The sequence below is a fragment of the Canis aureus genome, chromosome 12 (genome assembly GCF_053574225.1).
Source record: "Canis aureus isolate CA01 chromosome 12, VMU_Caureus_v.1.0, whole genome shotgun sequence".
NCBI classification, from domain to species: domain Eukaryota; kingdom Metazoa; phylum Chordata; class Mammalia; order Carnivora; family Canidae; genus Canis; species Canis aureus.
Window position 1 is genome coordinate 11,430,452 of NC_135622.1, and position 21,913 is coordinate 11,452,364.

Consider the following 21,913-nt stretch of genomic DNA (forward strand, 5'->3'; position numbering starts at 1 on the left):
CCTCTTTCTACTCATGCCTCCTATGAGATGGCCAGTCTTCCAGCCTGTGGTTTTCTCACACACTGACCTCCCTGAAAATGCCACCTGCCCTTATGCCTCCACCTTTCACTTCCACTGCTCCTTTGGGACTTCACCCCCTGAGCACTAGGTTGGCACTTCCATCTCTTGGCTGGACTTGGATTGCCATGGACGCGTTGCATCTAAATCCAAGCTGAGAACTTTGCCTCCAGTCCTGGCGTGCCCTTCTGATATCACTGTGTTGTCCTTCACTCTGTTCCCTGGCTGGGGACCCTGGAATCATCTTGCCTCCTCTTTTTTGTGAGTTGTCCCTCATTTCTCTCTCCAAAGCCATGGAAGAGTTGCCAGTCTGACTGACTCTCTACTTGAACCATCACCTCCCACGTTACATCTCCTCCGTCCGCTGCCTCCACTTCAGTCTGAGACCAGTCCTCTCCCATTCAGGCAATGGCATCAGCCTCTCAACTGGTCACTTTTCCTTTCCACTCTCTTTTCTGTCTGTCTGGCCTATGCCCTCAGATCAACCTTCCTCAAACTTCAATTAGTCATATTGTTCTTCTACCCAAATACCTCCTGCTCAGAATCGCTCATCCTAATATTCAAATCCTTTACATTCTTTTTCTCATGTGCCTTAAATACATCACTCCATTCAGTGCCCTCAGATAAGCTCTCTGCCCAAGTAAACCAGCCTGTTCGACGCCCACCCTGCATGTCTGCATCTCCCAACCTCTGCTTCTGCCATTTGTCTTCCTGAGATGCACTCGATGCTGACCTCTGCCTATCTGTGCACTCCTCCTTGGTCCAGGTCTAGCTGGTCTCTCCTCTCCCAAGCAATCTCCTCATTCATTGATTCATTTCCTTGAGAAATTAATTGTGTTTATAGTTACTGCAAGGTAGTGATGTGGTTCCAGCTCCTCTGACTTTTCAAGGAAAGCCAGAAATCTCAATTTCCATGTGAAATTGCTTAATTAAAATTTTTTTACACCATGCTGTAAAGCTGCTACCTACCAGAGGCACATAGTCCCTTAAAATTATAATGTATAGACTACTTCATGTGCAACACAGATATGAAATAGTAATATATTCAAGGTACAGAGACAAAAGAGGGGAACAATTCTACCTTTCAGGACAGGTTTTAGGTCTATACAAGTAGATTTTCTTGCCAGTCAGGAGTTGGACATTCATCCTATGAGTGTGGGATTTAAATGACAGGACAAAAATATAGCAGTGTTATCACTTTTTCATTTTACAGGTGAATTTAGTAATTTAATATTTCCATCAGTTAATGTAACCAGATGACTTTAAAATCTTGTCATTTTTATTTTATGAAAATATTCAATGAAACAAATTCAGGTTTTTTTTTTTTTTTTAGATAGGGAGGGAAAAAGACAGGGGGAGGAGGGGCAGAGGGAGAGAGAGAATCATAAGCAGGCTCCTCACAACCCTGAGATCATGACCTGAGCCAAAATCAAGAGTTGGGAGGCTTAAATGACTGAGCCACCCAGGTGCCCCTCAATGAAACTATTTTTTATGGGGATATAACTGACATATAACATTGTATTAGTTACCTGAAACTAATACAGTAATATATGTATGCAATAATAATATAATATAATACAATATACAATACAATACAATAATAATATAATAAATATATGAAATATATATAAATGTATATATATATCTCATATATATAAATGCATATATAGTGAAATGATCCACCACAGTGTCACTAACACATCAATCACCATACATAGGTACTAATTTTTTTGTGTGATGAGAACCTTTAAGATCTGTTCTCTCACCACCTTTTAGACATACAATGCAGTATTATTAACTATACCCATTATGCTGTAGAGTACATCCCCAAGTCTTATATTTCTTATAACTGGAAGTTTGTACCTTTTGACTCCGATTATTCATTTTACCCACCCCCTATAAACTCTTAGCTGTTCTTTGTATGTATGAGTTCAGTTTTGTTTTGTGTTTTGTTTTAGATTCCACAATTCAAATGAGATCTCACTGAGAGCAAGGAACTAATATTTTCTGAGATCCATTCCGGTCAGGTTTATATATACTAGGGAGAGCACGGGAGGAAAAACAAACATGGACATAGAGCTTAACAGATATCAAATGAGTAGGTATAGAGAGACGATTGTATAGGTCAAGGTGTTTTTACGAACTGAGAAAGGTGTAAAGGAAACTCCCAAGACACCTTGGACAAGAGTACAAAAGGTACTTGATTCAGACGGGGGTCAGGGAATGCCTTTTGAGAAACTGTCATTTATGTGTAGACTTCAAGGATAGTAGGAGTTGGCAAAGTATGAAGAAAAGAGTCTTCGAGAATGATGGAAGGGCGGACATGGAAGTAGAGCCATTCGGTGACTTTCTGTGAATAGACCCAGGCATTCCTTGCAGACAGCTGCAGCTGCTGCCCAGCCTCGGTCTTAGGGACACGGCTGAACAAGGACACCCCATGCACAGAGCTCCTGGGGCAGGAAAGAATTTGATGTTTTGAGGAACTGAAGAAGAGTGTATTAGGTAAGAGGCAGAGTGGCCCCACATGAGGTTGGAGAGGCAAGCAGGCCAAACTGTGCAGGGCCCTGTTGGGTATATTAGGAATTTTAGATTTCATTCTGAGTGCGTGGAAGGTAAATCCATGCTGCTTATCACAGCCCCTTGGGCTCTGCATGATTTCACCTCCCTGCCCACGAGCTCGCTCGCTCTCTACTTCCCCATAACCCTTGTTTTCTACCTTTTGTCTTTATGTACCTACCAGCTAACTTTTCATTAGCTTCGTCCTTAATGAAATCAGAGGGTCCTTGACACTCTAACCTGCCTTACACACTTTTGTTGAGCACATACCTTGATCATAGCAGGTCCTTGATGAAAAGTTTTTGCTTTCTCTACATCCTGATACATTAGGCTTTGGTCCTTTTGAATTGGCACAAGGTCTAGAATCTTATCCAGCTGCCATAATATTAAGAAAAAAATATAACATTTATTAAGCACTTACTGCATGCCGAACACTGTGTCAGCAACTTTACGTGCATTATCTCATTTAATCTTCAAAATAGCCTCATGAAATAGATATTGTTATTGTCCATATTTTATAGCAGAGCCCCAGCACTTGTGATCCTGTCAGGAATCCTGTCAGAGACCCCAAGCATTGTATTCTTTTTTTTTTTTTAATTTTTAAAAGATTTTATTTATTTATTCATGAGAGACACAGAGAGAGAGACAGAGACACAGGCAGAGGGAGAAGCAGGCTCCATGCAGGGAGCCCAATGTGGGACTCGATCCCAGGATCTGGGATCATGCCCTGCATGCCCTGAGCCAAAGGCAGACGCTCAACCGCTGAGCCACCCAGGCATCCCCCAAGCATTGTATTCTTAACCACTGGGCTAAACTATTTAAAGATGGGATTCATTTATTCATTTAAAGATGAAATTTACTTTGATTCCACCATTGCAGGTTAACAGTGCTGCCATAAATACATACTCAATGCGATATAAAGAGAGAAAGGGTATACTATGAATATCTTCTTATTTACACTGACTTGTGCATATTACTTAGTATAACTTTATTATTATTGTTATTAAGTTAGTTTGTACTCAAAGGAATCATCCAGGGCCAAAGAAAATGCTAATGCTTCTGGAAAGAATGAGCATTGGACCCATGCCCAGGGCTTCATGTACCAACCAATAAGAGATAACCTCGGGGATCCCTGGGTGGCTCAGCGGTTCAGCGCCTGCCCTTTACCCAGGGCGTGATCCTGGAGTCCCGGGATCGAGTCCCACATCAGGCTCCAGCATGGAGCCTGCTTCTGTCTCTGCCTCTCTCTTTCTGTCTGTCATGAATAAATAAATAAAATCTTCAAAAAGAAAAAAGAGAGATAACCTCATTCTGTAGGATAGAGAGGGCCATCTGAGAAGTAACCAACCAACCAGATAAAACCAGTGGGGAAAGATTATAAGCCAAAAGGAAAAGATTGAAGTCACATCGGAAAAGAGTATTCCAGTTTCCTGAGAATTCAGGAAATATATTGACTCTATTTTTTTTCTCTTCCTCATATTTGTGACTCTTAATCACTGTAATTAGTGATTGCCTCTTCCAACTTTGGCTCAAAAGTCCCTTGAACTTATCAAGTGCTTGGGCCAGCTGATTCATATATCCAAAGTATGCTGAATGTCTCTAAGGAGCTATACGAGAGATCAGAGGCGCAAAATGGGGTCCTTCTCCTTCGGGAGGAAAGATTGACAATACAGAAGAGGTTTATATGTGACTCTAATGACTGCAAAATAAGTAAGTGTCAGAGGGCCATGTTCTTGCCATGGGCTATTGGAATTCACAGAAAGGAGGCTGGAGTGAAAGATGAGCCTGGAGCTGGCTTTACAGCCAGGGGTGCCAAGGCTGGCAGCAACTGAGAGAGTGCAAAGAGACTGGGCTGCAGCAGAGTGGAGAAAGTAACATATGAGCTGGAGATTTAGGATCAGAGCAAAGGCAGAAACAAGATGGAGCCAAGTTTGAGAGGCAGACAATGTCCAGCTGGCCCCATCAGCTCGGCAGAGATTCTCGATCCTGGGGGTACTGGGTCATGTCGGGACTCAGCCCAGGAGAGCCTGGGCTTTCACCATAGACATTCTCCCCCAAACCAGTCTCACTGCTCTCTCTTGGGTTGCTGCCAGCACTGGCCACCCTTGGCTCAGCCCATTAAGGGTGCATGCTAGGGCTCACGGGAGTGATGACAGAGCTCAAGTGGGCAGGCTTTGGGCCTAATCAGGGTGGGAGGCGAGAGTGACAGGACACTACAGGGACCGTGCCTGTGGGTGCCAAGAAGGAGGTCGGGAGGTCTCAGCTAGCATGGGTTTCTGGTCCATCTGTGACTGCCAGCTCTATCCATCCATCTGTTCTTAGGACAGTGACCGGCTATGCTTAAACAGGAAACCCAATAAACAGGACTGAGCTTGCTTGAGATAGCACTTCTCACTCTGATGGGTTCAAAAGTCACATATAAATAATGATAAGGTAACTAGAGGCCGTGGCTTCCATGCCTAGGGGAGGCACACGTTTGCATCTACCTAAAGCCCAACAAAACATGGTGGGGTATGCCTAGGAGAGGTCAGAATTAAAATTGCTGCTTAATGCTCAGAGTTCATCTCTTATATTCTTACTATTATTAATATTTCTATCCTATGCCTAAGATAGAGGGGTCAACAGAGCCATGCATGGGCTTGAGGGTCACAGTTGAAAAACATGATACTGTATCACTTTTGGATGAACTGACAATCATTTATAGCAGAGCTTTCCAGAGTGTGGTATGTGGTATGAGATCTGCTGTGTCAGAATCATGGGGTGTGGCAGTGTGGTTATGAAAACGTACATATCTAAACCCCAGCCCAGCTCTATTCTCTGCTTTCTGGTGCTAAGGCCCAGGAAGCCCCATTTTAACCAGTGATTTAAATGTATGCTGAAGTTTAAGAACCACTGCTAGAGGCTCATGCTGCAGGAGTAGGAAAACTTACTACTATCACAAAACCATTAGGTCTCATCATCATTAATTTTGAATGATAGACAAGGGAACATTTAAATAAACATTTTGATAGCACTAAATAGGGCAATCACACTTAAATATTTTAGAAATGACCTTGTCTAATGAATTGAATACAGCAGAATAGAGCCAAGTGACTTTGCAGAAAGATTGGCCTGTTCAAGTATTGCAGGAAAGCTCAAGATGAGCCATAACATAAACACTGATGATGATGTATTTCATCCTAAGCCTTCCCTAGTCTCTGTGAAAATCCAAGAAAGGAGAAAAAAATGGCTGGAGGGGCAAGTGGTGCTGTTTGTTAACTGTTCTTCCACCCCCAGTCACCAGGGGCACTCCACAGAACAGCTTCTGTGCTTCTGATCAATATGTTAAGCCTTAAAGGAACAGAAGTGGCTAGGAGCAGAGGGAAAGAAAGGGAATGGGGAGCACGTGAGGAAGTTAAGGAGGGAAGAGTGAACAGGCAAAAAAATCCCTCAAAGAAGTTATAACAGGAAAGAAAATTCAGGGAAGAAGCCATAGATGCCAGGAGCAGTGAAGGGAGATATATGAATGAAGAGAAAATTAGAGAAGCAACCACAAAAGGGGAAGTAGAGGGACTTACAGCACAAACTGTAGAGCCAAGTAGATCCAGGGTTGCTCCACCAAGAAAGCAAAAAATCTAAAAGAATGTGTACCAAAGAACAGAACTACAAAATATGTGCAACAAAAACTGATAAAACTGAAAGGAGAAGTAGACAAATTCTTAAGGTTGAGAACAAGGCATAGATGTTCACTTTATTCAATATAATGCTGAAACTTCTTGTCAGTGTGATATGAGAACACACAAAAATGAAAGACATACCTCTTATTTTTTTTAAGATTTTATTTATTTATTCATGAAAGACACACACAGAGAGAGAGAGAGAGGCAGAGACACAGGCAGAGGGAGAAGCAGGCTCCATGCAGGGAGCCCGACATGGGACTCCATCCTGGGTCTCCAGGATTGCACCCTGGGCTGCAGGCAGCGCTAAACTGCTGCGCCACTGGGGCTACCCTAAAGGCATAACTCTTAGAATTAATAATAGTTCAGCAGGGTTTCAAAATACATGATAAACGTGCACAAACCAATTATATATCTATTTACTGGTGATAAACTGGCTTCTATTATATCCATGTGTTTATTGCCACCAAAATTTGAAATATGATACTATTAATAATCACTCAAAACTTTTAAATAGGTAGGTAGAAACCCAACAAAACACACAGAAGATTTGTATGCTAAAACCTATGTAATGCTGATGAGAGAAGTCAAAGAAGCTCTAACTAAATAGAGAGACATACCATGTTCATGAATTTACTATATAGATATAGTAAATCTGTCACTTCTTCCCAAGTTAATAAACAGATTTAAATGGGAAGATTCAATACAATTCTTGTGAAAATCCTAGAAATACTTTTTGTAATTATAGACAAGATTATTCTAAAGTTTCCGTAGAAATGCAAAGGAACTAAATGGCTAAAGCAATTTTGAAAAAGAAGAATCATGTGGGGGGGGGTGCCTGGCTGGATCAGTCAGGGAAGCGTGCAACTCTTGATCTTGGGGTTGTGAGTTCAAGTCCCATTTTGGGTGTAGGGATTACATAAGAATAAAATCTTAAAAAAAAGAAAAAGAATCATGTGGGGAGAGGTAGTCTGCTCACCTTCTATTATATAGCTACTGCAATCAAGGCCATGGGATATTGGCAGAAGAGTTCCACGTAATTATGTCAACTGATCTTTGGCAAAAGTGCAAAAGCAACTTAATGGAGGAGAAATGGACTTTTTGACAATGTTGCTGGACAAAACAACAACAACAGCAACTTTAACATAAATCTTAGACTTTCCCAAAATGTAGCTCAAAATGGATCAAGAACTTAAAAGTAAAAATAAAACAATAAAAATTTTAGGAAAAGAAGGGCACTTGGTTGGCTCAATCAGTTAGGCAGCCAACTCTGGATTTTGGATCAGGTCATGATTTCAGGCTCCTTGATCAGCAGGGAGTCGGCTTCAAAATTCTCTCTCCCTCTGCCCCTACTCCTGCTCTCTCTAAAATAAATAAATAAATCTTTTTCAAAAAAATTTTAGGAGAAATTTTCAGGATAAAGATCTAGACGTGGGAGAAGATATTTGCAATGACTTATCAGACAAAGGGCTAGTATCCAAGATCTATAAAGAGCTTATTAAACTCAACAGCAAAGAAACAAACACTCCAATCATGAAATGGGCAAAAGACATGAACAGAAATTTCACCAAAGAAGACATAGACATGGCCAACAAGCACATGAGAAAATGCTCCACATCACTGGCCATCAGGGAAATACAAATCAAAACCACAATGAGATACCACCTCACACCAGTGGGAATGTGAAAATTAACAAGACAGGAAACAACAAATGTTGGAGAGGATGTGGAGAAAGGGGAACCCTCTTGCACTGTTGGTGGGAATGTGAACTGGTGCAGCCACTCTGGAGAACTGTGTGGAGGTTCCTCAAAGAGTTAAAAATAGATCTGCCCTACGACCCAGCAATTGCACTGCTGGGGATTTACCCCAAAGATACAGATGCAGTGAAACGCCGGAACACCTGCACCCCGATGTTCATAGCAGCAATGTCCACAAGAGCCAAACTGTGGAAGGAGCCTCAGTGTCCATCGAAAGATGAATGGATAAAGAAGCTGTGGTCTATGTATACAATGGAATATTACTCAGCCATTAGAAACAACAAATACCCACCATTTGCTTCAATGTGGATGGAACTGGAGGGTATTATGATGAGTGAAGTAAGTCAATCAGAGAAGGACAAAATATATATGGTCTCATTCATTTGGGGAACATAAAAATTAGTGAAAGGGAATAAAGGGGAAAGGAGAGAAAATGAATGAAAATATCAGTGAGGGTGACAAAACCTGAGAGACACCTAACTCTGGGAAATGAACAAGGGGTAGCAGAAAGGGATATGGGTGGGGGGTTGCGGTGACTGGGTGATGGGCACTGGGGGGGGCACTTGGCGGGATGAGCACTGGGTGTTATGCTATATGTTGGCAAATTGAACTCCAATATAAAAAAAGGTTAAAAATAAATTAATTTTTTTAAAAAAAAGATCTAGACATAGAGTTCCTAGACTTGACACTAAAGGCACAATCCATAAATGGAGAAGCTGTTAAATTGGACTTTATCAAAATTAAAGACTTTTCTTCTGTGGAAAACTCTATTAAGAATATAAAAAGATAAGCTACAGAGTGGGAGAAATATTCGTAAACCACATCTCTGACAAAGGGCTAATATTAAAGAGCTCTCAAAACTCAACAATCGGGCCCAGGTGGCCCAGTGGTTTAGCGCCGCCTTCAGCCCAGGGCCTGATCCTGGAGACCGGGGATTGAGTCCCCCGTCAGGCTCCCTGCATGGAGCCTGCTTCTCCCTCTACCTGTGTCTCTGCCTCTCTCTCTCTCTCTCTCATGAATAAATAAATAAAAACTTAAAAAAAAAAAACCCTCAACAATAAAAAAGCAACCCATTTAGTAAGTAAGCAAAGACCTGAGCAAGAATTTCATGGGAAAGGACTCTCTAGGTCAAATAAGTACATGAAAAAATGTTCAAATGTTCAGCCTCATTAGACATTAGAAAAATGCAAATTAAAATCATAATGAAATGTCACTACCATCTATTGAAATGGCTGAAATTAAAAATAGTGACAACTCCAAATCCTGGCAAGGATGTGGGAGAACTGGATTACTCATCACTAAATTGCTGGTGGGAGTGCAATATCCAGCTACTCAGGAAGACAGTTTTACAGTTTCTTTAAACATTAAACATGCAATTACTTTATTCAGCAATCACACTCCTGAGCATGTTTCCTAGAATAATGAAAACTAAACTTCACAAAACATCTGTACATTAACGTTTGTAGGAGCTTTGTTCATGATAGTCAAAAACTTTAAACAACCTAGATGTCCTTCCATGGATGAATAATTGACCAAACTCTAGGTACCTCCATACCATGGAAATACTGCTCTGCAATTTTAAAAAAGATGGTCTTTTTCTCTACACAAAAATCTCGATGAATCTCCAGAGAAATATGATGAGTTAAAGAAACTAATCCCAAAAGGTTACATACTGTATGGTTAAACTTATGTAATATTCTTGAAATGAAAAGGTTATAGAAATCTCTTTAGGAAGGGAATGGGAGTGGGAGCAAGCAGATGTGACTATAAAGGGAAACATGAGGGGTCCTTGTGATTATGGAAATATTCCGTATCTTGACCACATCAATGCCAATGTCTAGTTTGTGATATTGTACAGTTTCACAAGGTGTTACTTTGGAGGAAACAGGGTGAAATGTACAAGAGATCTCTGTATTATTTCTTAGAATTACATGTTAATCTATAATTATCTTTTTTAAAAAGTTTAAAGAAAAGTAATTTTAATATTTCATGATCTCTCTGATAGTTTCTGCACTGTTTCTGTTTAAGCCCCCATTCATCAGAGGGCAGGACCTCCCTGCTTCCTTAGATGTGAGTTTCAGGAGGGTTAGCATGATGCCAGTCCCGGGTTTGGAGTCATCATCTGTTCTGGTGTCTACCCGGAGTAGCATCCAGCCATCTGTCCACCTGCTCTATCCTCTTCGCTTTTGTGCCTGATGGTTCCATTCCAGTGCTCCACTAGTTATTTCTCTCAGTGGGCTGCGGGAAAACTTCAAAGACCATCTCGGGTCTATTTGGCAGACACACCCAGTGGATATTCCCACTCCACAAGCCCAGGGGCTGGAGGAGCTCGAGGACTATGCCTGGGCATTGGGGACACGGGTCTCCTTTGTTTTAAGTTTCCTCAGCTTTTCTGGCATCCCTCAGCTGTATCAAGGATGAAACAGAGGATTTGATGGTGCATGGTTAAGTGACCACACAGTGCATGTTGTGGTCTCTTGTGTCCCCACGTGACTCCAGGTCCAGTTGGTGGCTAGGGAAGGGCTTTGGGCCCCTTGTCATGTATCCACAGCCATCCAAATACTCTTTGCTTCCTTTTTGATTCTTCTATCCTGCAATTTAAATTTATCTACCCAGAGGAAAGTGTGGGACAGTGGATATATTCTTCCAAATCCTATGTCTTAGGTCTGGTCCTCACATTTTTCTCTCTTTGGTTCTCAGCATTCGGCTAAATCCTTCTCCTGGGAGAATAGCATGGAATCCCTTTGTTGCCACTAGAATTGGTCAGATTAACAGGACACATGGAGGCAAATCCTCTTGTCATTACATCATAATATCATCCTGTGACATTTTCTACCATCTTTCTGTCCTCGGCCTACTTACTCTCCAGCTTGTCTTTCCCTTCAGCTTGTCGCCCAGGTCCTGGAGCATAAAGATATAGGCTTTGTGATGGTGGATGCCAAGAAAGAAGCCAAGCTTGCCAAGAAGCTGGGTAAGTGGGACTTTTTGAGGTCTACCAAGGAAAAAATCAATGTGTCTTGCAAGAAAAGTACAGTTTAATTTCTTCATGCATGATGACTATTTAAAAATGAATACAAAATGACTCTGCACACCTTAGACCTGGGTGGGGAAGAGTTTCGTGAAAGCAGTATCATGTGAATTATTTCACATGAATGATCTAATATATATTTGTATCATTGTAGAAACTGATGCCAAAGAGTTAAATCTTTCTTTTTTGGCTCCTAGAGAAGATTAAAAGCCTAACCTTTTTATCTGACTGCTGTGGTGATCTCTCTGGGGGAGAGAAAAATCCTTTCTTCCATCACCTATTATTTCTTTACCCCTTGGCTGAAGCAGCCAACACAACATAGCATTAATAGTAGTGACTCTGAGGTCCCAGTGGTTTCTAAATGTAAAGCTAAACCCCAGCTGGGCATTATCATTAAGATCGAGAGGGAGGATTTAGATGAGGCATGGGTAAGTGACCATACAGTGCATGTTGTGATCTCTTGTGTCAATAAATCATGTTTAAGTGCAAGTGAGCTTTCAGATTCTCACACCCCTAATCCCAAGGAGAGAGAGTATGGGTAGGTCCTCTGCTTTCTGAACACTCACACATGTGTACTGTCCATTTTGCCTTTTCTGCATGACCAGTGAAGAATGGCTATTTAAAAATAGCAAAGGGTTTTAAACCAGGACCTTTGAAGAAAGGTTAATTGGATTTGGAGTAGTAAACACAGAGGGAAAAAAAAAAAAAAGATTGGTAGTGGCATCAGGTACGTGAAAGTTCATTATCTTAGGGCATTACAAACAATTGTTCTCTATTTTATTTTCAAGAAGACCAGCTTTTTTTTTTTAAGATTTAAATTTTACAAGACTGTATTTAGATTAGACTAAGAAGAACTCATGACTGTAAAATGATAATGAATTATTAAGGATGTCTGGGGTATCTTTTTCCCTGGAGACAAATTAAGGAATATTTTTTTCCCTTGAGCAGGAAAACAAGGTATGTTAAACTCTTTCCCTAGTCAAAAGCAACTCAATGACTTGTTTCTCTTCTCCTAGAACCAATTGATTCCCTAGTTTTCTTTCCTATTGTTTTCATGGGAAGCTGAATTTGGGAGAGTTTCCAGTAAATTTAGTTAGAGGAAAACACTAGTGTTCTCATGATCTAAAGATTTAGAGAGGACACGCTGGGCAAACTTTCAAAAGAGTGGACCAGTGGTTATTCTCCCAATGGATAGAACTTGAAAAATCTACATGAACTTTTCTCCAAGCTCAGCCTGGAGGAATTGAGGCAGGTTCTTTTGGACTATTTGGTTCTTAGAGCTTACAGGACAATTATAGTTTGTGAACCTGCTCCTTCATCTTCACCTGCTCTTTCATTTGCCTGAGTTTCATCTCCATCGGGCTATGCTGAAAAAGCCTCCTAACTGATTTCACTCAGAGCAAAATCCGACATCAGAACACTGGCTGATGTTCTGAAGGTAACCTTCATGATCGGTCATTGCTGACATCAAGGAAACCTGGTACATTGGCCCTTTGGATTTACAAATGGTGCTCCAGGATATGACCAGAGCTCTTTAGAGATGCATGGGACACAGCAGGCAGTGGACCAGCCTCCCTTTCCCTAGAGGTTCTGCAAGAGAGTTCATTTGGAGAAAGCATCCTCCAGCTAATAGAAAGCTTGAAAACAATTAGTCTAAGGAATTAAGGATGCCATGTAGTTGGACTAAATGCTAGTCTCAGTTATTTAGCATTCCTGGGGGGGAAACACTGTTTTCCAGCAAACATTTGTTAAAGCACACAGCATTACACCAGGAGCAATGGAGGGTAGAAAAGATGTAGAACCTTCCCTGGTGGCATCATCAACAAAGTGGGAAAAGGAGATGTGCAGAATTCAGCTATGATTGAAAAGTAAGCTGTTTGTTCTGGCCACGGACATTTATGATGTACCTGATGTGTCCAGCCTCTGTACAAGGTCCTGGGGTACCAAGGTGACAGTGGTGCTGCCTTTGGAGAGCTTTCTGTTCCAGTGAGTACTGTAAATAGAACCAAGAGAAGAGCAGTAGTGACAAGAGTGTGGCCTTCTGGGGAAAAATAAGTCCTAAGCTGAGACCCGAAGGAACTGACCAGGATGGGGGCACAGGGGTAGAAGTGACCAAATTTGGGCAACCGGGAGAACATCTGTGACTTTTCCTGTGAAGGGCAGGATTGGCGTTATGTTGCAGAGGGACTGGAATGCCTGGGTAAGAAGTCAAGTGGGCAGGGGGCAGTGAAACTTTTAATAGGGAGAATAGGGTTGGCAGTATTTTTGGAAAATTAAAGCAGTGGTAGAGTAGAGAACAGATTTTTCTTTCAAGTTAAATAAAGTCCAGGTGGAGCTGGTGGTTCTTGACTATTTCAATTTAAATGTGTACTTCGGAAGCCCGTTGCAGGCATGGTTTCAAGGGAACTGATCCTAAGTTTAATGCTAGCTCCACTGGTCCTCACCCCACTGTCACCCAAGAATCCTGAGCCAGACCTCAGCCCACAGGATGGCTCTTCTTGCATCTGAATGACCTTGTCTCAGGGACTCTTTGTTTCTTCCAGGTTTTGATGAAGAAGGAAGCCTGTATGTTCTTAAGGGTGATCGCACGATTGAGTTTGATGGCGAGTTTGCAGCTGACGTCTTGGTGGAATTTCTCCTGGATGTAAGCATTTATGCACAGTGGCCCTGCATGGAGCTGTTTGGGTTCAAATGTATGGGGAAGTAGCATCCTAAAATAAGAACAGAGAAGCTAGGTAACCTGTCTTAGTCTAAGACCGATTCCTCATGCTTCACAAAAAACAAAGGAGTGCCTATTTCACAGTGGTGTTTTCTTTTTTTTTTAAGGTTTTATTTATTTATTCATGAGAGACACAGAAAGAGAGGCAGATATATAGGCAGAAGGAGAAGCAGGCTCCTCACAGGGAGGCCCGATGAGGGACTAAATCCCAGGACCCTGGGATCACAACCTGAGCCGAAGGCAGATGCTCAAGCATGGAGCCACCAAGGAGCCCCCACAGTGGTATTTTCTTCTACTGGGAAGCTAGTCCTTAAGTTACCTTAGAAACTGTTTTATTATTGACCAGAGGGTTACGAATCGGGACTGTGTAGTAGTAACCCATGAATTCTCTTAGCAATTATACACCACTGTGCCCTGAAATACCCTTGGCTTTGTTCCAGCGCTTCCGGAAGGGGGTTTAAGAGAGTGGGAAAGAGAGGTGGATAATCACCTGGAGATGGAGTAACAATCAGCTGAGTTACCCTCAGAATAGAATAAAAAGAGACGGGGCTAATGAGCCCCCCAATATCACACTCCCTCCCAGCATGGAGGTCTTAGATCCACCTGCTTAGGCAGATAGAGGAACAAACACCATAAAAATATGTTATCCATAGATAAACGCACACTTTCAATAATAGCTGTGAAGCTGAATGCTTTTGAACAGATTCTTGTACAGGTAAATGACATCCCTCCTGATGATTCCCTGTCTACCAGCTAGCGCACAGGGTCTGTTGCCTTTTCCTCACAGCCTCAAAAACCCAGGGAGAGTGAGTCAGAAGTGAGTTGAAGGCCACCTTCTGCAAAAAAACACCCATAGATTCTGCTTGGCTCTCTCCTGGACTCATACCTGCAAGCCCTCAAAAAAATGAGGGAGGCAACAGAAAGCCTGGCACTGTCCCATATCTATCAGCTAAGTGGGGGCTCTTAGATGCACAGAACAGAAATCATGCTCAACCACCTGAACCAAAAAGCACAAATAGAAGAGCAGAGTGAGTACAGATTTTAGACTTATTGATGAATCATAGGTAATGCTTTATGTGTGGTTTTTCCTCACGCTGACTCTTCTCAAGTTGGCTATAAGATAACCAGTGACTGGAGTTGACATGTCACATCTCCTCATTCATATCCAATGTTTGGGGGGGTGTGAAGTGGGGGAGAGGATCTGGCTTCCACTGTTCTCTTAAAAGGAAAGGAGAACTTTCCTAAAGCTTTCGGGCAAATCTGCCCTACAGAGTCATTGGCCAGAATTGGGTCACATGCTATTCCTAAATCAATAATGGACAAGAGAAGTACAACTTGCCTAGTCTCGGCCTACCCCTTGAGTTAAGCCAGTTCCTCAGAATGCTCTGCTGCTGGGCATACTGGGGGAAGATGGGGTCCACAGCTTCCTGCCAAAGTGTCCTACATGTGCGCCTGGTTTCTCACTGAGGAAGGAACGGTTCTCTTACTGGGACATATTTCGTGTGTGTGTGTGTGTGGCATTCCAGCTAATTGAAGATCCTGTGGAGATCATCAACAGCAAACTCGAAGTCCAAGCCTTTGAACGCATTGAGGACCAGATCAAACTCATTGGCTTTTTCAAGAGTGAGGAGTCAGAGTGTAAGTTGTCTGTGAGCCCCACCTGTGAGTCCAAAGGATAGACTCCCAACCAGATATGTTAGAATGTTGCTTGTAAAGAGGATGGACCATAAATATATCCTGTGCTGGGTGGAATAGAGGAAGAATCTTCCTTGTACCCACACAATGGACACATCTATAAAAATTATGCAAAGCAGGCAAGGATACTGGAAGAGCATGAAGGTTGGGCCATGTTCTCTGGTCTTGGGAGGCAGGGGAGTGGTAAATGTTTTACAGAAGAGAGAAAAGTCTTCCTCCCCTTTTTCCACCTGCCCACCTACCAATGGGACTCTCTTCTAAAATAGGCAAATAGTGGGCTCTCTCTCTGATGTTGGCAGCTCCTGTGGCCACCAGTTGGAGAGCATCTCAGCCACTTGGACAGGATAAGAGGAAAATTTGGGTAGGCAGGGCTCAGCAGCCATAGCACAATGTGGACAGTTACTGGCCAACCCCACAGCTGACCACCAAGGCTGCCTGCAATAGCACAGCCTCGCCCTTGGGTATAATCCCTTTGAACACTTTGTGGCTAGGTTTTGGGTGGGCACAGAAATGCATCATAGCATCACCACAACCCATATGAAGGCGAGAGAGTGGAGTGTGGGAGTCAGGAAGAGGAGGGACCAAGCAGGCTAATTCCTTGAGTATGTTTTTTTAAACAACTTTGGCAGCATGGTTTGATGAGGTAAGCTTTTTTCTGGAGGTTCAGCTTTAGAGAGAAGGAGAGTAAAAGTAGCATTAGTACATGCGGGACGTGCAAAGGAGGGCTGCTCGTGATGTTTCTGGAAACTCCAGAATATTTGTAAAATATTTTGAAATTTATTTGTGAAATTGTTACTTTCCCTATCTGCCAACTGGCACCCTTTGTCTTCTCACCAGCAAGCTGCCTGTTTTCTTTCTCCCATGACCAGACTTAGCTGTCTTCTTGTTTGCTATATAAAAGCCTCTACTTACCCCCCTTAAAAGTGTGCTGGGGGCAGATGGCTAGCCAGAGAAGTTTGCCCAGCCCTCCTTTGGGTGACTTCAATTTTTATGTTTTTTATAGATGCTGACTACTCTGGCGTGCTCCACCTGCCCTCTTTTTCTTTCTCCTTAATTTCCTCCTATTTCTCTTTATTGTTTTTTCTGTCCCACCCCTCAATTTGTTTCATCCTCTGTCTCTTTCCCCTCCATTAAGTTCAGGATAGCAGGTAACAAGCAAGGCAAGGCCAAGATTGGGGTAAGAGCACATCTTCTGGTTCTTATCCTCCCTACTAAGCCAATGACAAAACCAGCTTCGCTTAATCAAACACATGTCATGTGCCAGGGCCTATGCCGGGAGCTCCATATAGATACCTTGCCTTCTTTCTCACTACTAGCCTGTAAAGTAGTTACCATATTATCAGCATTTTGATGAGGAGGAAATGAAAAGAACAAAAAAGTTAAATTAACTATCATACGGCTAGTGAATAAATCCTAGAGCCAAGATTTAAATCCTAGCAATCTGACTTTATAGCTCACACACTTAAACACTGTTTTGTACTTTCAAGACTTTATGTACTGGGATCCCTGGGTGGCGCAGCGGTTTGGTGCCTGCCTTTGGCCCAGGGTGCGATCCTGGAGACCTGGGATCGAGTCCCACGTCGGGCTCCCGGTGCATGGAGCCTGCTTCTCCCTCTGCCTGTGTCTCTGCCTCTCTCTCTCTCTCTGTGACTATCATAAATAAATAAAAATTAAAAAAAAGACTTTATGTACTTTTTTAAGGCATGGCACACACAAAATGTGGTGATGCTTGAATAGCCCATGGGGTAAACTAAAAGGGATTTGGACTTAGTGGAAAAACAAAACAAAACATTCTTTTGCTTTATATACTACCACTACTAACAACAACAACAACAACAATAATAAAACAAGATAATAGAAAAGTTATCAATATTGCATTGTATAAATCTTCCAAATAAAATGTTTTTAGAGTTTTTGGGAAAAATGTTGTACTTGCTTCTAAAGCTATAGCTTTTGAAATAATGACATACAACTCCTGGTGAAGGGTTTAAATGATCTTTTCTTGACCATCACAGTCAACAAGAGACTTTGCTTGTGCATGTGGATGCTAGCAAATGACAGGGCAACAGTCATTGCTTTTTCTTTGATTGAGAAGCGGTCTTTTCTTCCCACTGAACAGAATTTAGGAAATCTAATCTCTAAATTGTCCTTCAAATGTGTGAGCATTCTTTAAGCCCTCATGGCTATTACTCTCCTTTTCACTGAAAACTGTAATATTCTTTGATAATCTGAATAGTTTTCAAATGCAATCAAAATTTCCCATATTATATATTTCAAAATAATATCAAGGCATTTCCTTAGGAATACACAGATAGAGCTCTACTGGTCTTACCATGTTCTTCTGAAGAGTTAAGTAATAAAATCACCAGTGAGCCATGTCAATCTCTTTTTTAATGCTGAATTATTATCTTTAAATTGATGACAGACTTTGTCTTTAGGAAGGTCTACTACCAGATCATGTTAGTAATACTGATGATGATGATGATGATAAAAATAGCAATCATACATTCATTCCATTGATATTAGTAGACAATACAAACATTAGAGTATATTAAATCAAAACAAAACAGAAAGCCCTGACTATTTTACAGTGTGTCACAAACTGAAAAACATCGCTGATGACAAACTAGCTTGGACTATATAGTCACAATCACACCAACAAAAAGACCCAGTCAGGAAGTCAGGGGAGCTGCCTCTCCAAGGATCTCTCTAGCTGCCATGCTTGCCAACATCTTAGATAGAAAATAATTGTTATAGGATACAAGAAGTTTATAGAAGGAACAATTACTTTCATATATAATATTAACTACTATAGAGTTTTGAATGGTTGTAGAAAACATGTAGAAAGGGTTTTGTTTATGATTTTATTTATTTATTCATGAGAGACACACAGAGAGAGGCAGAGACATAGGCAGAAGTAGAAGTAGAAGCTCCCCACAGGGAGCCCAATGTGGGACTCAATCCCAGGACCCCGGGATCACGTCCTGAGCCCAAGGCAGATGCTCAAACGTGGAGCCATCCATGCATCCCTAGAAAATTTTATCACCACAAAAAATATATGTCTGCTGTGACATACTCCTGGCTGTCACACATGGACTGAAAAGCATCATGATGTTCTCTCAGGCATCCATGTCTCTCTGTTTCTTCTTGCCCTCCAAAAGAGCATGGGGTCCATGGGTAGGGAGTTGGTAAGGTGCCTAGGGAAGCAGTGAAGAATCCGGTATTTCTGCTGTAGTGTGAGGGTGTTTGGTCCAGGAAGTTTAATGGCACAGAGGCACTGGCTTTGGAAAATGATCCCAACCTATCCTCTAGAGCAAGAATAATGGAGACACAGTGGAGAACTGGAGGGCTTTAATGCATGGGTAGACTGGAATGGTCTTGGAAGAAAAGGCTCCTAAGAGATTTGGGATAAAATTAAAAAGGGCTTGGAAGAACTGGGTGGCTACATCTTCCAAGAAAGTTGGGCATGAAGGTTCACATCTGGCTTGAGCATGTAGCTTTGGATGCGAGTGTTGAGAGAGGGTGGCAGGAAATTTCTGAGGGAACTCAGCTGATGGTGAAGAATGCCAAACTGGGGAAAATCTGGAGCTAGGGATGGGAAATATCCAGTATGGAAAACCCTGAGAGATGGGAAGAAAGATGAGGAAATGCTAAGGTAAGTCTGCAATAAGCTGGAGGTTGAAGGCTGGGTCTTCAGGAGCCTATTCCAGGAGGGGAAACTGAGGGTCAGACTAGAAGAGCCAGGAAGGAGCTGGTCACCATCAGAGCAGGACGTGAGGGCAGGAAAAACCTGGGATCACATGAGATCAGGCAGCAGGAGATTAGACCATGTACCCTAGAAGACAACCACTGTTTGGGCAAGGCTCAAGGCTCAACCACAGTTTGAAGTGCCACCCTAGGGAGTTACCTTGCTCTACCCTTTTTCATCTTAAAAGGGCTATACACTGGTTCCCCAAGTGAATAAGGGAATTCTCTGGACACAGGTGTAGGTCATCCTTTCCAGGGGAGGACGTTCAAGGAGGTAGGGAGAGATTCATCAGGAACAAAGGGGTCAGGGAGGGAGGATACAGGGGATTCTATTGGAGCCCACTGCAGCTCTGGATAGGCATAAATGACTTAGGTATGGCTTTAACCCTTCCATTCTCTCCCACCTTCTCTCTATTCATTTTCCAAACTTCTCACCCACCTTCTTCCCCATCCACTCAGTTCTCTACCCCAACCATCAGGCTATAGGATATATTTTCTGACTACCCAGTTACTTTTATGGGGATGAGTTTGTGTGAATGTGTATCTGTATATACAGACATTCTTATAAATTTTCAACCCTCCTCATCTGTGTTTTTTTGCACTTACCTCTATTCTAGCAACTATCACATTGCACTGTGGTTCTTTAAAGATCCATACCCTCTCTGAACTGTGTGCCTTTAAGATCAGTGTCTTTGTCTTACTCATCTTGGTGTTCCCTGAGCCAGTATTAGTCTTGAATGTTTTTGATTGAATATTAGAAAATTCTGCATGCTCCTGGAACTCTAGCATAAGCTTATGCCTCTAATGATCAAGAGAGAGAATACCACAAAATGGGAAAAGGTTAATCTTCTTAAGAATGAATCATAGGATCACCAACTTTCAGGATGATAAATGTTATGCAATATCACCACCACCACCACCATCACCATTCACATTCCCATCACCCTCACTTTAAGGCTAAAATACCAGTGTCTTTCCCAGGTAGCTGATAAGATGTAGTAAGGCACAGCATGGCCATGCTCGTGTGTCTCATGTCTATCTTGACCAGTTTGGATTCAAGTTTTGGAACAGAATCAAGCATAAGCTTGATTGATTCTAAATCATCCTCTCAAGGGATCGGAATAAAGTTAATGAAAACTGAAAAAGAGGGAAAGAAAAATGAGGATTTACCAAAAGAGGGACTCCTGCTAAGAAGTTCAAGTACTTTCATGATGTCATTTTTTATTGAGGTTACTTTACCTGTTAAGGTAGATTTTCTTCTCAATTTAGTGGTCATTTATAATAAGCTGTGCTCTCTCTAGAGGGTCACTCTAGAGGCACACTTACAACTAATAGTGAGTCTGAATGGAAGAACTTTTTCCTTGGGTGTAGAATCAAATATTCTATTTTTTTCTCTCTCTCTCAGTTCCCTCACTTTCTCCATCCTGTTTATCAATTTCTAAAAACTCATGAAAATGTGGTAAAGGGTTCTTCTTTAGCTCAATTGAATACCAGCTAATTTAAACTCCTTGGGGGAAATTGTAAGGGTTTAAATAGTACTAAGTAATTTTCTATCTAAATAATATCTACTAGATAATTACCCAGTCAGGATTAATTGGCTCCCCACTCTCTCTACATTATTTAAAAAGAGAAATGTCTTCAGTGCACATCTTGAAAAGCTCTCTCTCTTTTTTTATCTTTTTTTCCCTCCCAGATTATAAGGCTTTTGAGGAGGCAGCTGAACACTTCCAACCTTACATCAAATTTTTTGCTACCTTTGACAAAGGGGTAAGTACCCATGAAATCCCAATTTGAATACTTTTGTAGGCACAAAGAATTAAAATTTGAACTTTCTAGTACCTTTTTTAAATTTTAGAAACGTTTGCCATCCTCCATCCACTAACACTTTCTCCAGAAGTGTTGGAAATACTGCAGTAAGTCACTTTTGATTGGGAGATGACTGCAAAGATGATTAGTTCAGATGAACTAAGGGTATTTCTGAAAACAGCCAATGAAAAGTGGTGAACCACTCTTAACTGCCTTGAACACTAAGAATGGGCAGTGCATGAGCAGAGTGTGCCAGGACACTGGTTACTGCTTCCTTGTCTTTAGAGCTATTCTCTCCCTCCCCAGGGTTCCATACCTCCCCTTCTACTGGGTTGGGATGGGGGATGGAATGAGGAGGACCACTGGTCATCTGAAGCCTGAAGTGCTTCCATAGTTGCCTATATCTTCAAGAAATGTCATTAATGTACTCTTCTACAGTTCAATTTTTCTTTCTTTCTGGATGTGGCACGTGCTATTGTAAGCCAAAGATCATGATATAGGAGGGACCTTTAATCAGTGCGTAATTTATTTGGAGTCTACTCTAGGTAGAGTACTCCACTCTAATTCGAGTTCTGACAAAAATGGCGCTATTTATTGAGTGCTTTCTGTGTGTTGGGTACAACTTGATATATTGTGTAGATATGACCTCTAATCCTTTCAACGACTTTGAGAGGCAAGAAGCCCCATGTCCCATATGACAAAACAGATTTAGAAAGATTAAGTAATATCCAAGGTCTCCAGTGAGTTAATGGTAGTGCTGAGATCTCAGTCTATGCCCCACAACAACCATGCCCCTTCCTTCGTACCACACACTTAAGTAGAAGACTCTGTATCTGCCCTTGAGATTCAGGGCACATTGACAGACACCCACACTCATATAGGAGACATACAT

General features: G+C 41.8%; 1 protein-coding gene across 1 annotated transcript in view; it reads left to right on the forward strand.

The window, feature by feature from the left end:
* CASQ2 (calsequestrin 2) overlaps positions 1-21,913 on the forward strand; it is a 65,482-nt gene that overhangs the window by 15,576 nt on the left and 27,993 nt on the right. The window contains exons 2-5 of the mRNA XM_077842735.1: positions 10,913-10,997; positions 13,598-13,698; positions 15,300-15,411; positions 20,909-20,982. Coding sequence (XP_077698861.1) covers positions 10,913-10,997; positions 13,598-13,698; positions 15,300-15,411; positions 20,909-20,982 — 372 coding nt within the window. The remainder of the gene's footprint in view (positions 1-10,912; positions 10,998-13,597; positions 13,699-15,299; positions 15,412-20,908; positions 20,983-21,913) is intronic.